The 13,463-nt window shown below is 36.1% G+C and overlaps 1 protein-coding gene across 2 annotated transcripts in view; it reads left to right on the forward strand.

Annotated features, from left to right (window-relative positions):
* The window catches only part of ACVR2A (activin A receptor type 2A), an 86,964-nt gene that overhangs the window by 69,747 nt on the left and 3,754 nt on the right, over positions 1 to 13,463 (forward strand). For both annotated transcript variants that reach the window (XM_055260947.2, XM_063631062.1), the window contains exons 6-11: positions 1,834 to 1,977; positions 4,176 to 4,319; positions 5,340 to 5,485; positions 7,138 to 7,252; positions 9,872 to 10,010; positions 12,910 to 13,040. In XM_055260947.2, the coding sequence (XP_055116922.1) occupies positions 1,834 to 1,977; positions 4,176 to 4,319; positions 5,340 to 5,485; positions 7,138 to 7,252; positions 9,872 to 10,010; positions 12,910 to 13,040 (819 nt within the window). The remainder of the gene's footprint in view (positions 1 to 1,833; positions 1,978 to 4,175; positions 4,320 to 5,339; positions 5,486 to 7,137; positions 7,253 to 9,871; positions 10,011 to 12,909; positions 13,041 to 13,463) is intronic.

Consider the following 13,463-nt stretch of genomic DNA (forward strand, 5'->3'; position numbering starts at 1 on the left):
CTCTACCTAGTTACTTTTCCTCTTCAGCTTTCAGCCATTTTCTGCATACTTTAGTTTTTAGTTTTTGGCATCCCCTCTGGTTTGAAACATATCTCTCTACCTTTCTAACATTTTCTATTTAGTTTAAATATGTCTTTATGCATTTATACAATAACTCTTTGCCCTTGAGGACTGAATGATTTCCTTTCCTGTAGAAGGGTTGTTTTCAAGCTTTTTTGGTCCTGTCTCCACATTCATATAAGCAGTCTGCTCTGATCAGTAGAATCTCTCGGATAGAGATGATCACTTGAAGAATGAGGGAGGGAAGGTGTAGTTTTTAATAAAAACTCTCTGGAGGTTCTTGTGTCCTCTCCACTGAGAATCACACTTGAGAGCCCATCCTTCCTATAAGATTTATATCTGACCTCCTTGACCCATCACTCTGCTAAACAGAAACGTTCTTTCATGTTTTGAATGTGGGAAGGACAAGCAACTTGTACATGGAAAAAAAAAAGTCTGAGTTTGAAATGAGTCACAAGAAGTCTTTTGTTTTATCTTACTGTTTAGGAATTCTAAAGCCATTTTATAAAGATGGTTTCATTTAGAAGAAGAAATCGCATGTTTTTCCTACATAACACCTTGCAATGTTTCTGTTGCTGAGGTTCTTTCTAGTACACAGTATACTTTTAAAACTCCTGAGTGGCACCAGTGAGCTGAGTGATGCCTAAAGAAAGCACTAACTGTCTTTGAGGCATTAGAAGAAGAGATAAAAAGAAAGGCAGAGAGGATGCATCGATCTGGGATCACATACCATTTCCAAGTGTCTGAGGTGCCGCCCAGTGTCATCATATCAGTTGCTTTTGCCACAGAAATTTTAGTTCCTCCTCAAAATACTCATTATGCAGCCCTCCAAACTCTTCTGTTGCTTTTCTCTGGAAGCTTTCCAAAAGGCTGCCTGCATCTTGCTTTAGTTGCAGATAGGGAACTGAGAGAATGCTTTCAGTGAAGGGTTGCATTCTGCTTTGATAGGATTCCCTTGTGATTTGTAGATGCTGTATTCCTGTTTATATATTATGTTTGCTCTATTTTTAAAAAACTATAGCAGTGCACGTTTCTTTCATTTACCATATCTTGTTATCTACTATGATGACCACTTCTTTTCTGGATTTTTATTCATACTTCTTTGCCAGTCAGTCAGTTCCAAAACACAAATGATTTTTTATCTCAGATCAAAGGGGTGAATTGTTAATATGTTTAAAATTAGAATGAACCAAGCAGTTTGGTTAAAGAAATATTTACTTACATATTTCCTGTATGTGCTTTCTATTTGATATACCTATCTGCAATGTGTTTAAGAATGACTGCGGGTATCTCTGAGATTAATGAAGAAAAAATTTAAACAGTCACTGGAGAAAGTAATAGATCTTCAGGAGAGGTTTTTGCTGATATATAGTCATAATTTGCTGTTTCTGGCACTTTTCAAATCATCCTCCTCGAAGTACACACTGGATGAAACAAATGAAATATTGTTAGGAGTATTTCATAGTTCACAGAAAATCTTAGTGGGGAAAATTAGTGAGACTGATCATAAAGATTTTAGATCTTTTCTCCTGTGGTACATATATAGCAATAATGCTGAACATTATTATGAAAACTCTTAATTCAGGTTGCCTGCCTTGTGCTCACTATAGATAATTAGTAATCTAATTATGGCAACATTGAAGTTAATGTCATCCATATGTGTTTACTGTTTCTGTCAGTTGACTTTTCAGTATACTCACTTTTTTTCTCATTTTCAGAGTTGATGTGTATCATGTTCTGCTTATTTATAGTATTATTATTATTTATCTGTAGGACCCAGGACCACCCCCACCTTCTCCATTACTAGGTTTGAAACCACTGCAGTTATTAGAAGTGAAAGCAAGGGGAAGATTTGGTTGTGTCTGGAAAGCCCAGTTGCTTAACGAATATGTGGCTGTCAAAATATTTCCAATACAGGTATGTTTATTGCAGTTTTGTCATCTTACATATATATTTTATGGCTAGGTCATCATAACTCAGAAATAGTCTCAAAACAGAAGCCATATGTTCCAAGGTGGTTCTTTGTGATACTGGGGAAAGCAGTTAGCTCTTTTAATGCCTGCCTTTGCATCTGAGAAATTGAATTGTTAGTATAACAATTATTATGTTTGTCTGGAGTGGTGGAATTAAATGAATGCATAGATGATCTTTTGCCAATGAAAATTCTATAGAAATGTTAAATAAAGATAAAGATTGCAATAAACAAGTCTAATTGAGTGGTTAAATTTTAATATCCCCCTACATTGTCAGAAAAAACAAACAGAAAAACAAAAGAGTAGTATACTTTGTTTTAGAATTGGTATTTGGAGGTACATCACCAGACTTGATTTACTTTTATTCTACTTTGAGTGTTTACTTAAGTTTTTGTTTGATGCATTTTCAGAGGCAATCAAGACTTCAAATAATTGGTTTACTGTTGAATTGTTTTTAAGGTTGGCTGGACTTCTCATAAAACTCTGATCTAATGTACCTCTGAGCTATTCTTGTGTTTTGTTTTGTTCCGTTGGTGGTATAGATTTATGATGATTCTGTTTTCCCCATCTCTTGCTTATATACCCTGGCAGCTCATGATATCTTTGGTACTGACGTCTTGGCTGGATTTTGTGTTGCAGGCTCTACCACTATACTTAGAGAGTGGATGTTTCTTTTTCCAAAGTTATCATATAAGCAATTTCTTTTTCTTAACATACCTAGATTTTAACCTTTTTACCTCCTCTGTTCAGTCTATGAACTGTTTACATAGAGTTTATGAACTGTATTACATTTTTTTGGTAGCTGTAAACCACAGTTTAGTTTTCAGAGAGAAAGTGTATTCTGTTGTGCCAAGATTCATAAATAAGATAAGGGAAGAAATTATTTCCATGTGTAAGGAAGCATGAAGATCAGAGAAAGGCATTTGGATGATATTAACTTAAGCCCAACAACAGTAGCTAACATTTTATGCTTTTATTGGGTCAGGTAGGGGTGTTTTACATATGTGAGTACTCCCTAATATGTGTTACGTATATTACCCACATGTACATAAAATGCAACATATAATACAACAGTTCTATAAGACAGACACTACAATGCCTGTTCTACTTAATGAGGACACTGAAGGATTGTGTAACTTGCCAGAGGTTAGTGGGAGAGCCAGGATTTAAGTTTGGACAGTTTGGATGCAGAGAGTTTCTAAGGGTTTCTTTTTTTTTTTTTTTTTGTGAGACAGAGTCTCGCTGTCGCCCAGGCTGGAGTGCAGTGGCGCGATCTCGGCTCACTGCAGGCTCCGCCCCCCGGGGTTCACGCCATTCTCCTGCCTCGGCCTCCCGAGTAGCTGGGACTACAGGTGCCCGCCATCTCGCCCGGCTAATTTTTTGTATTTTTTTAGTAGAGACGGGGTTTCACTATGTTAGCCAGGATGGTCTCGATCTCCTGACCTCGTGATCCGCCCGCCTCGGCCTCCCAAAGTGCTGGGATTACAGGCGTGAGCCACCGCGCCCGGCCAGGGTTTCTAACCATTATGCCATAGTGCCTCTCACTGTGTTTTAGTAGTGAAAAGAAGCTAATCTTTTATAAGTGGATACTTAGTAGACATGGATTGCTTGCAGGCACAAATGAATATATGGTGTCTTAAATTATTGCATTGCATATCTTTGCCCCTTGCTTTCTCATAGACTTTATAGGGTATGCTGAACATTTTTTGAAGGATGTTTGATATTATGTTAGTTTTTGAAAATAAGAAGTTTTCCATTTAGAGGAAGTCATTCTGTCGGAATTTCATCTTTCAAGAGATTAGTCTGAATAGTACCACAAGTAACTTCACACCATGATGAAATTACAATGTGATACTTACAGTAATTTACGTGTTGCCATTGTAAGATACAGAATGCAGCATTTCGGATCAACTTCTGTGTTTGTAAACTAGAAACACAGCAAAGTACGTTTTGAGGGGATGGACAGGGCAGGCATTTAGTTAACCTATTGTCAGAGCTTTTTCTTATTACAAAACAGAACAAAAAATTTTTTAATACTTTTTTGTTTTGTTTTACTTTGGAACTTATTTGAGTAATCTCTTAGGCATGGTTTATTAAACCTGTATTCCTTGTGTTCTTACTATTCTTTCTTTTTGATTCTAGGACAAACAGTCATGGCAAAATGAATACGAAGTCTACAGTTTGCCTGGAATGAAGCATGAGAACATATTACAGTTCATTGGTGCAGAAAAACGAGGCACCAGTGTTGATGTGGATCTTTGGCTGATCACAGCATTTCATGAAAAGGTAAAACTACTTAACGTTTTACTTTAGTAAAGTCTGAGTTGGCCTGCCTACCTAATGCTGGCTATAAATCCCTCAGAGTTATTTTTCGAGACATCTTATAGTTGATTAATATTTAACCTGAAAATAAAAATCATTCTTGAATAAAAATGTTTTAAAAGGTAGTTTATTTTAATAAAAGAGCAAAGGTGGCAACTTTTTAACCTAAAACGCTACTCATATAAACCACCCTTTTGTTCCTTATTTCTTGTGCTGTAATTACTCTTACAAATATTTATTTTAGTATAGGTAATGCTTAGTAATTTTCATTTACCATTTACAATTCATTTTGATTACGTGAACCATTGTTTTCAGTTTTAATCAGTCTTGCTTAGTGACAAAACCAGAGTCAGGAAATTTATCTGATCTTTGATCTGTCACTAACTTGCAGGGTGGTTATCACCGAAACATAATTGCTAGTTTTCCTCAGTTTTTCCTACTTTTAGAGTCAGTGTGAAAGTACCATTAATGAAGTAGGAAATTATGTTTTTGGTAATTGGTTTCATCATTGTGAAATATAAGTGGTTCTTTTACTTCTCTTATCTTGACCTAAAGGACAACAATAATCTAGAGGAATATTCTATATATTAGTTGTTACTTTATGTTGTTATTTTGTGTTCTGCTAGTCCCATGATATAACAACTCTATAGTCAGGATATTTTAACTTTTAAAATATTTTCTAGAACCTTAGATTTTCAACCAGTCTTTTAAAAAAAAACAAACTTGTCCTATAGATTGGTGGAAATTGACTGTTCTTGTTAACAAAAGTTTAAAGCTTTGGTATTTCTTTCTGGTCAAATGTTTATTAATGTGAAATGGAAGGAAATTTGAACCATTCCAGAAAGATTGTTTCTTGGATATTATTTTTCCCTGAAAGGAAAGATATGCTGCCTTCCACAACCTCTTATAGGTAAAAAGAAAAGTCTCCTTATACATATGGCCTTTGTCAAGAACATAAGTTTCTTTTTTTCCCTCTTTTTTTAGGGTTCACTATCAGACTTTCTTAAGGCTAATGTGGTCTCTTGGAATGAACTGTGTCATATTGCAGAAACCATGGCTAGAGGATTGGCATATTTACATGAGGATATACCTGGCCTAAAAGATGGCCACAAACCTGCCATATCTCACAGGTAGACTAAAGTTATATTGTTTTCCCAGATAATTGAGTATATATTTACTAAACTTTTAAGCCCCTGGGTAAATTTTAATTTTTCCTTTGTTATGCATTCATGCTTTATAAGACAGTCGATTTTCATTTGTTTTTTAAAATTAGCTTTGAGATTGGCCAGGAAGTATTTTGGATAATGTATATGTTAACATTATTGGTAAAGTTTAGTGATCTACTTAATCTCGTTTCTGAAAGCATGATTGAAAATAAACTATATTTTCTCGATCTCAAAGGAAAAAGACATTTGTTTTACCTCAAAACATGATTTATCTATAGGGATTATTATCCAAGGGCACGTAATGAAGGAGACACTTTGAATGTCTTCCTTGTTTTTTGAATGACCTTATTATCTTTACCCTGAGCCAAGTCTTAGAGGGAGGCATCACTTAAACAGTTGTCCAGTGAAGAAATAGTACCTAGACCCAACAGTTGTCGTGCCCGCAAAAGGAAAAATGATTGTGTCGTAAACATGGAATTCAGTTTGTCATGTATTTAATTTTCTTGAATGTGGGATTCAATTTGTTGTCTCGTGTTCAATTTAAAGATGGTTGTTTTAAAAGTAGGCATTAACTGATTCACGGAACAGATACTTAGCTGAGTGCCACCAGGTGATGTTTTAGGTTGCTGGGAGGCATTATTGTAAATCAGCCTCTAATTTAGGTTCTGATTTTGCAAACTTTAAATGACGTCTACCTCAGAAATAACTCTTTCTTCTCACCTTCTTACATGCAGTCTGTTGGCCTCGTCTTCAATTTTCCCTTGCCCTACCTGGTCACATAGGGAATTAATCCTTAAGGACCCCCAAAGTTATTAAGAAAAGGGCCTGAAAGTCTTTTCAAACTAAGGCCGATTGGCTTTTATAGCATTTGGGAGCGTCTACTTGTACTTTCAGTATCCCATTCTTGGTCTATATGTCTGTACATAAATTTAACCACTAGTCATGGCATAGATGTATTTAACTGGGGTGTAGTAATTTCTAGGATGAGACAGTTGAGACAGGTGTGTAGAAGAGGATATCTTACTGCCTTTAAACTGTTACCCTTTTCAGAACACCAGGATCTAGCTAGAGCAGTGTATGTTTATGGTAAAAAGTTTCTGTTGCTCATTCCATAAGATGCTTTTCTACAACCAGGTGGAAGAATATAAGAACCTCTATAATAAGGGATTATTCTAAAATGTAGGTCTCTACCAATAAGCAGAAGGCCCCAATTCAGCTATTTTTTAGAAATTTCTTCATTTCGGTTTAAAATTTCAGTTTCTATGGGAGTTTGCAAGTAAGAACCCAGATATTATCTTAAAAAACAGTAGTTTTGTGATTGGTAGGTGGGTGACATAGATAACATATCTTCTTGGCATGGCAGATTTTTATATAACTGCTTTATAGGTAGGATTCCTTCTTCTTGTCCATGTTATGAATAGGTGTTTGTCACTGTGCTCTTGTGTTTAAGGCTGCATGGGGCTCTGAGCTTTTTCTCTCTCCCTTTCTCTGCATTTCATAATTTTAAGTAACTATTTTTTCATAGTGTACATATTCCCCCTCTTTTCTGCTTTCAATAAAAAATTTAAAAAGGTAACTAGTTTAAACTTAATTTGAATACTCTTTTTATTTGCAAGGGACATCAAAAGTAAAAATGTGCTGTTGAAAAACAACCTGACAGCTTGCATTGCTGACTTTGGGTTGGCCTTAAAATTTGAGGCTGGCAAGTCTGCAGGCGATACCCATGGACAGGTAAGGATGATGATTATAAAATGTAAGAAAAAATAAACTTGTCTCATATTTTCTTAGAATGGCATGTCAGGACTGAATTAGTCTAAAATTGTCGTGGTGTTTAAATCAGCATCTAATAGAGTTATGTGTTAAAGTTTCTGAGGAAGACATTTTCGTATGATGGTAGAGGACTCAGGCAGTTTAGATCAAGCACTTCCTAAAGCAACCCTTAGACACACGTCATAGGATTCTTTTTGAAAAATTGATCAAAGAATAATCCAACACCTTTTAACAGACCTCATTCTTAGGGAATTCTTCGTGTGAACTCAGTAGTTTAAGTCTGTTGGTTCTTTCACCATCTTAAGAAGAGTGGAAGAATAATTAGTCACTATCCTTACTACAGTGTATTAAGATTCCCTGTCCATTTTCCCATGCAATAATAGTTTATTGCTTCTTCTTGTTTATTGCTTCATTAACTTCTTTAATCAACTTGATGGCTTTTCTCCAAATTCTCTCCAGAGTCCAGAGCACTTGTCAACCCCTGAATTAGGTAACTCTTCACACCTCTGTATACATCCATGTGCACAGAGATCTTAGTAATGGGAACCTCTAGGAAGGCCACAAGGGAAAAGAACATTATCCATACATTTTATTCTCAGAAACTTTGAGGCTGGAAAAGATGTTTTCATTCCTACAAGATCACCTTTTATTTTTATTTATTTATTTATTTTTGAGACAGTCTCGCTCTGTCACCCAGGCTGGAGTGCAGTGGCATGATCTTGGCTCACTGCAGCCTCTGCCTTCCAAGTTCAAGTGATTCTCCTGGGTCAGCTTCCTAGTAGCTGGGATTACACGCATGCACCACCATGCCCAGCTCATGTTTGTATTTTTAGTGGAGATGGGGTTTCACCAAGTTGGCCAGGCTTGTATCGAGCTCCTGACCTCAAGTGATCCACCCACCTCGGCCTCCCAAAGTGCTGGGATTATAGGCGTGAGCCACCACGCCCAGCCAAAATCACCTTTCAATCAGGGAAACCAGTTCAACCTAAAAGGTGACATTTTCTACAAAGCTAAATTATTCAGGCCTTCAACATTATCATTTCTTCTTCTTTCGTATCATGTAAATTATTTGGCCAACTAATTCTTAGGTTTCTTTTCCCCAGCATATCCTGTTGGTTCCTGAGGACACATTTTTAAGCAGTCATGGCACCACAAATTTTGGCAATATTGACTAACCGTTTAAGAATGTAGTTTGGGGTAATGGTCAGTAGCCATATAGCTCTAGAAAAGTTGACTGCAAATGTATATGGGAATGGAGGCAATTTTGTGAAGAATACTACCAAGATTGTGTAGGAAGCCTGAGGACAAACTTCTAAGCTAAATGAATGATTGACTATCATAAGACTAAGTTCTGGGAACATTCTTAATTTGGTACCCCATAAGTCCTCCCTCATTTTTTGAGAAAAAAAATTTGTGACTCATTCGTGTCATATTTTTAACTCCTTCACAATTGGGTTCTATGATTAGTTAAAAATTATTGGCTTACAGTAATGACTCCTTGAGTTTAGATTTCATGGACCAGAAAATTTCAGAAATATTTGGAAGGACTTGCATGTTATTGCACATTTTATATAGTACAAAGAACACATATAAAAGAGGGAACATTTTATGTCAACATGGTAAATAAACCATAATCTTATAATAAAAGAGGTAGGTACTTTGGATGGCATACATTTACCTGTAAGAGAAAAGTAGGCTTTAGGGAAACACTCACTGATAGCACAATTAAAATAATTATTCAGAGTAGTAAACTTTTTAAAAGTAGAGCCACTTTTCCCTTTAATGTGTTCTCCTTGAACTTTAGTCTTAGTGATCTGTCTTTATTCTTAAAAAAAACTTTACATGTGTATTTGCATAAATTGCCCAACTTTTAGTCTAGAGATTATAGCCACCTAAGGATGGAGCGTTATGGACGTACCAATATCTAGACTACTCTCTAGTTCTAATACATCACAAGTATGTTGTGATGTACCCAGCGATCTCACAAATATTTTTAAGCATTCATATATGAATGTTGTCAAGCACCAACCAAAGCTAGCTGTACTAGCTTAGTAACCATAGTTACAGTACTAAGAAATACCAAATTGTTGGGGACAGATATAAATAAAGGACTCAAAGACAGAAGAATTTATGAATAAACAAATACATAGATTTTGTACAGATAGAACTTTTTAATGTCAGTCTGTCCTTTACTTAGCTAATTCTTTTTACAACATTTTATTAGTTTTTTTTAATACAGAGAAACGACCTCAAAAAAAGTTTTTTTTTTAAAAGCTACATTTCAAACAGTATGCAAAGGTACAATTGAAGAGTATGCAGCATCCTTCTCCCAGCTGACAATTGGTTCAGTTTCTTGTGATTACATCCAGAAAGGTAAAAACTTCTAAGTCTGTACCAGCATAATGTCTATTGATATATTTTTTAAGTATACGCAGAAAGGATCTTTCTATTTATACGCTATAGGCTGTATACCTTACCCTGGTAATAGACCACATTTGGTTTTGATTCATCTTACAAAATCATAGTGTTAGTTCATAAAGTTAATGAATGAGTACTCTTTGCTTTTAACATCTTTTTCAGGTTGGTACCCGGAGGTATATGGCTCCAGAGGTATTAGAGGGTGCTATAAACTTCCAAAGGGATGCATTTTTGAGAATAGATATGTACGCCATGGGATTAGTCCTATGGGAACTGGCTTCTCGCTGTACTGCTGCAGATGGTAAGGGAAAAAATATTTTTAAAAAAGATATATATGCCTACCACACATGTATGAAAAGGGATGATACACTCCAAGGTAATATTTTAAAGTACGGTTTTTTTTTTATTGACTCCAGGAGATGGTAGAGAATTCAGGAGGCAGAGGAGCAGTGGGTGGGGTAGGAGAGGAAAGGAATTGCTGTGTGTTGATTCTTTACCATTACTAGCTATGTTGCTGGACACTTCACATGCCCTAAGGCTATTTCCTAAAACGGCTTCAGAGGTAGTTATTATGCTTTACCTATGAGGAAATTGAGATGCAGAGAAATTAAGTAGTTTGCCTACTTTAGCCTCAAACTGGTGAATGATGAAACCTAGATTTGAAACTCTGATCCAGACAAAGGGAGCGGTCTGCTTTAAGGTCATATGGGTCCTGCCCCCCAGGTTAAAGGGTTTCTATTACTGGTTTTTGTTATTGAAGTCCATGTTCAAGTCTTATAGATATTTGCTTTTATTTATTTATTTTTCTGGGTAAATTTTCAGATGATATTTCCAGTGTGACAGAACTATAGTGTTTCAAGCACTCTGTCTTTAGTACTCCTTCATAAGGTCTTTACTCTGTCTTCAAGTATGTTGCAGCATTTTTTGTTTTGAATAACATAAGGCAGACTTGCCGACTGCTAAACTCCTAAACAGATGTAAATGAGCTTGATCTGTTTAAGTTTTAATTTATAATTGCTTAAAAGCTTCCTGTGATTGTCAAAGACCATAGAAGAAATTGTGAATATTTTATGTTATAACCAACGTAATCTATGTTACTAACAATATTTTGTTTTCTGAGTACTGTAATAGGCTCTCATTGTAGGACAGACTGCCACTGGAATATGAAATTCTATATGGGGTACTATTAAAGGGAATTTAATAGAGTGCTCAGAAATGGGCACTCTATAGGCATTCTTCCAGGATTGAGGGATTGGCTTGGCAGTCAGTGCCAAACCCAAGAAAAGTTGAAGCAATTTTGGAATAATTTTAGAAGTCTTTAGGAAGAAGAGTAAGAATTCAGAGTGTTTTGACTCTAAGAGGAATTACATTTATGATGTGCATTTATGGAAGCAGAAGTAGATGGCAGATGTTATAGGAAAATATATTTTGTAAGAACTTTATTAATATGAACCCTCCATAACAAATCACTGGATTAAGTAATTTAGGAGACACAAGACTCTATTCTCAAGTAATATACAGTTAGGGCAATAAAATATATCCTGGACAATTAACTCTAGAGTAAGTTAAGTGTGAGTTGTCTAGCCCATTCCCCGGTACATAGGTATTCAATAAATGTTTCTGGGTTAGTGCAATACTTAAGAAATACAAGCATGTGTTTTAGGAGTTTAGGGGAGAAATTGCTTTGTTTATGGGGAAGAGAGGTTTCAGAGAAGTTCTTTTGGAAAAAGAAAAGGCTAGATACTGACTTTTCTTAAATGCCATGAAATAATTTCAGAGTCAGGCATTTGTGACTCTTAAGTCAGAACCCAATTGTTAAGTCAGAAATTGGGGTAGAGAGAATAGTGTGAGCATTGATTGCTAAAGTAGGCGCTTTCACATTTGTTGATAGTTACTTGTTTGTTAAATTCTCAAACTTTAATGTGTCATACCAGATTCTTAGGAATCTTGTTAAAATTTAGATTCTGACTCAGTAGGTCTGGGTTGAAGCCTGAGAGTCTACATTTCTTAAAAGCTAAGCTACCAGTTGACAGCAGTGTTGCTGGCCTGTACACCACATAAGTGTTGAATAGACACCTTAGAATGTCAGTACTTTGTCACTGGAAGTGCTCAAGCAGAGACCAGCTGTCCAGCCATAAATCTTATATTTGAAGAGGGTTAAGTTAGATGACCCCTTTATGATTCATTGTATTCTATCCAGGAGTATTTAGTGCATTTCAAGAGCTTCACAAAATTTGTGTTTATGCACACATACATCTGTCTGGTCACTGATATTGCTCAGTGGTGACCTCTGTCTGTCAAAGGAAGGCAATCCAGTGATTAAAACCAGACTTCAGAGTTATTCAGAGTTGGGTTCAATTCCAGCTCTACGGTTTAACAGCTGTATGTCTTTGTGCAAATTCTGTAACTTTTCTGAGCTTCTTATCAGTAAATAGAGGTACTGCCATCTTAACCCTGTGAAGTAAGTAATATATGTAAAGTTCCTGATCAGGATAGGTGCTTACTGGATGTTAGTTACTATTAACTCCTAGATACAATTTTCTATTTATCTGAGTAGGCCTAAGAAAAAAGGAATTATTTATGTTGTTTAATCTTGTCTACGAAGGCACATCCTGACTTGTTGGGACCCCTAGTTGGAGAGCCTGTTTGTGATTTTCTAAAAAATAAACATGTACTTTTTGGCAGCTGTTGTGAGGGAGTGTAGAGAAGAGGTATGACTCTGAGGTGCATAATTCCTCATGTGGGGCATGCAGGGGGTTTGGATATGCCATAGAATAAACATGGTTATAATAGATTGAACCTAGAGCCTCCAGAGATGGAAGCACCACTGTTAACATTCTGATCTGAATTGTAAGGACTGGGTACCTTAAAGGGATATTTATATAACCTTAATTTACAAATACTGATTGTTCCTTATGTCCTCTGTGCAGATGGAAATAGGCATCCCTTATACCTAGATAAGAAAGCTCCTTATACAGTCTTTAAGGGAATTATATGCCAAATTATAGACCTTTTCATTTCCCATACATTAGTTTGGTCACACTGTGGTATAAGTACAGTTGAGAGTCTGTTTCTCTTCTGTCCTCATAGCATGTAAACAGTTGGGAAAAGGTGACAGTATATTTTAGAAAGTTTGTACCAGTTTGAAAGTCAGGAGGATTTTAATGAAAATGATTTATTTTACTTTTCTTACTTTTCAGGACCTGTAGATGAATACATGTTGCCATTTGAGGAGGAAATTGGCCAGCATCCATCTCTTGAAGACATGCAGGAAGTTGTTGTGCATAAAAAAAAGAGGCCTGTTTTAAGAGATTATTGGCAGAAACATGCTGTAAGTTATCCAGTTAGCTTTTCATTTGAAATTCCAATAAAACACTTTTCAGAGGAATTATTTATCTCTGCACATTTCTCTTTCTTCTGCAAGCATTTTCTGGGAGGTGATCTTCACACAGGATATTCTAGAGTTCTAGAGGCAGAATTAGGGCTATGTCTGTATACCCCTGAAGGTGATTGTAAAGTTATAGAGCTTTAGAGGGCTTTTGTCTCAGTGGTCCTGTGCAGATTTTTTGTGTCATCTATTTAGAAAGTTTCCCAGGGAAGAGGCATGCCAGACTCGGAACCTGTGGATAGTTGGGTGACTTTGCTGATGACCACTTCCAATATGGTAACATTTTAAAAAGTTTATGAAGCACCAGGTTTTCTCCTCTCCATGGGAGTTTGTTGTAGCCTTTTGATTTCCGCTTAGAGAAGACTT

This window comes from Symphalangus syndactylus, chromosome 22 (assembly GCF_028878055.3).
Source record: "Symphalangus syndactylus isolate Jambi chromosome 22, NHGRI_mSymSyn1-v2.1_pri, whole genome shotgun sequence".
Classification (NCBI taxonomy): Eukaryota; Metazoa; Chordata; class Mammalia; order Primates; family Hylobatidae; genus Symphalangus; species Symphalangus syndactylus.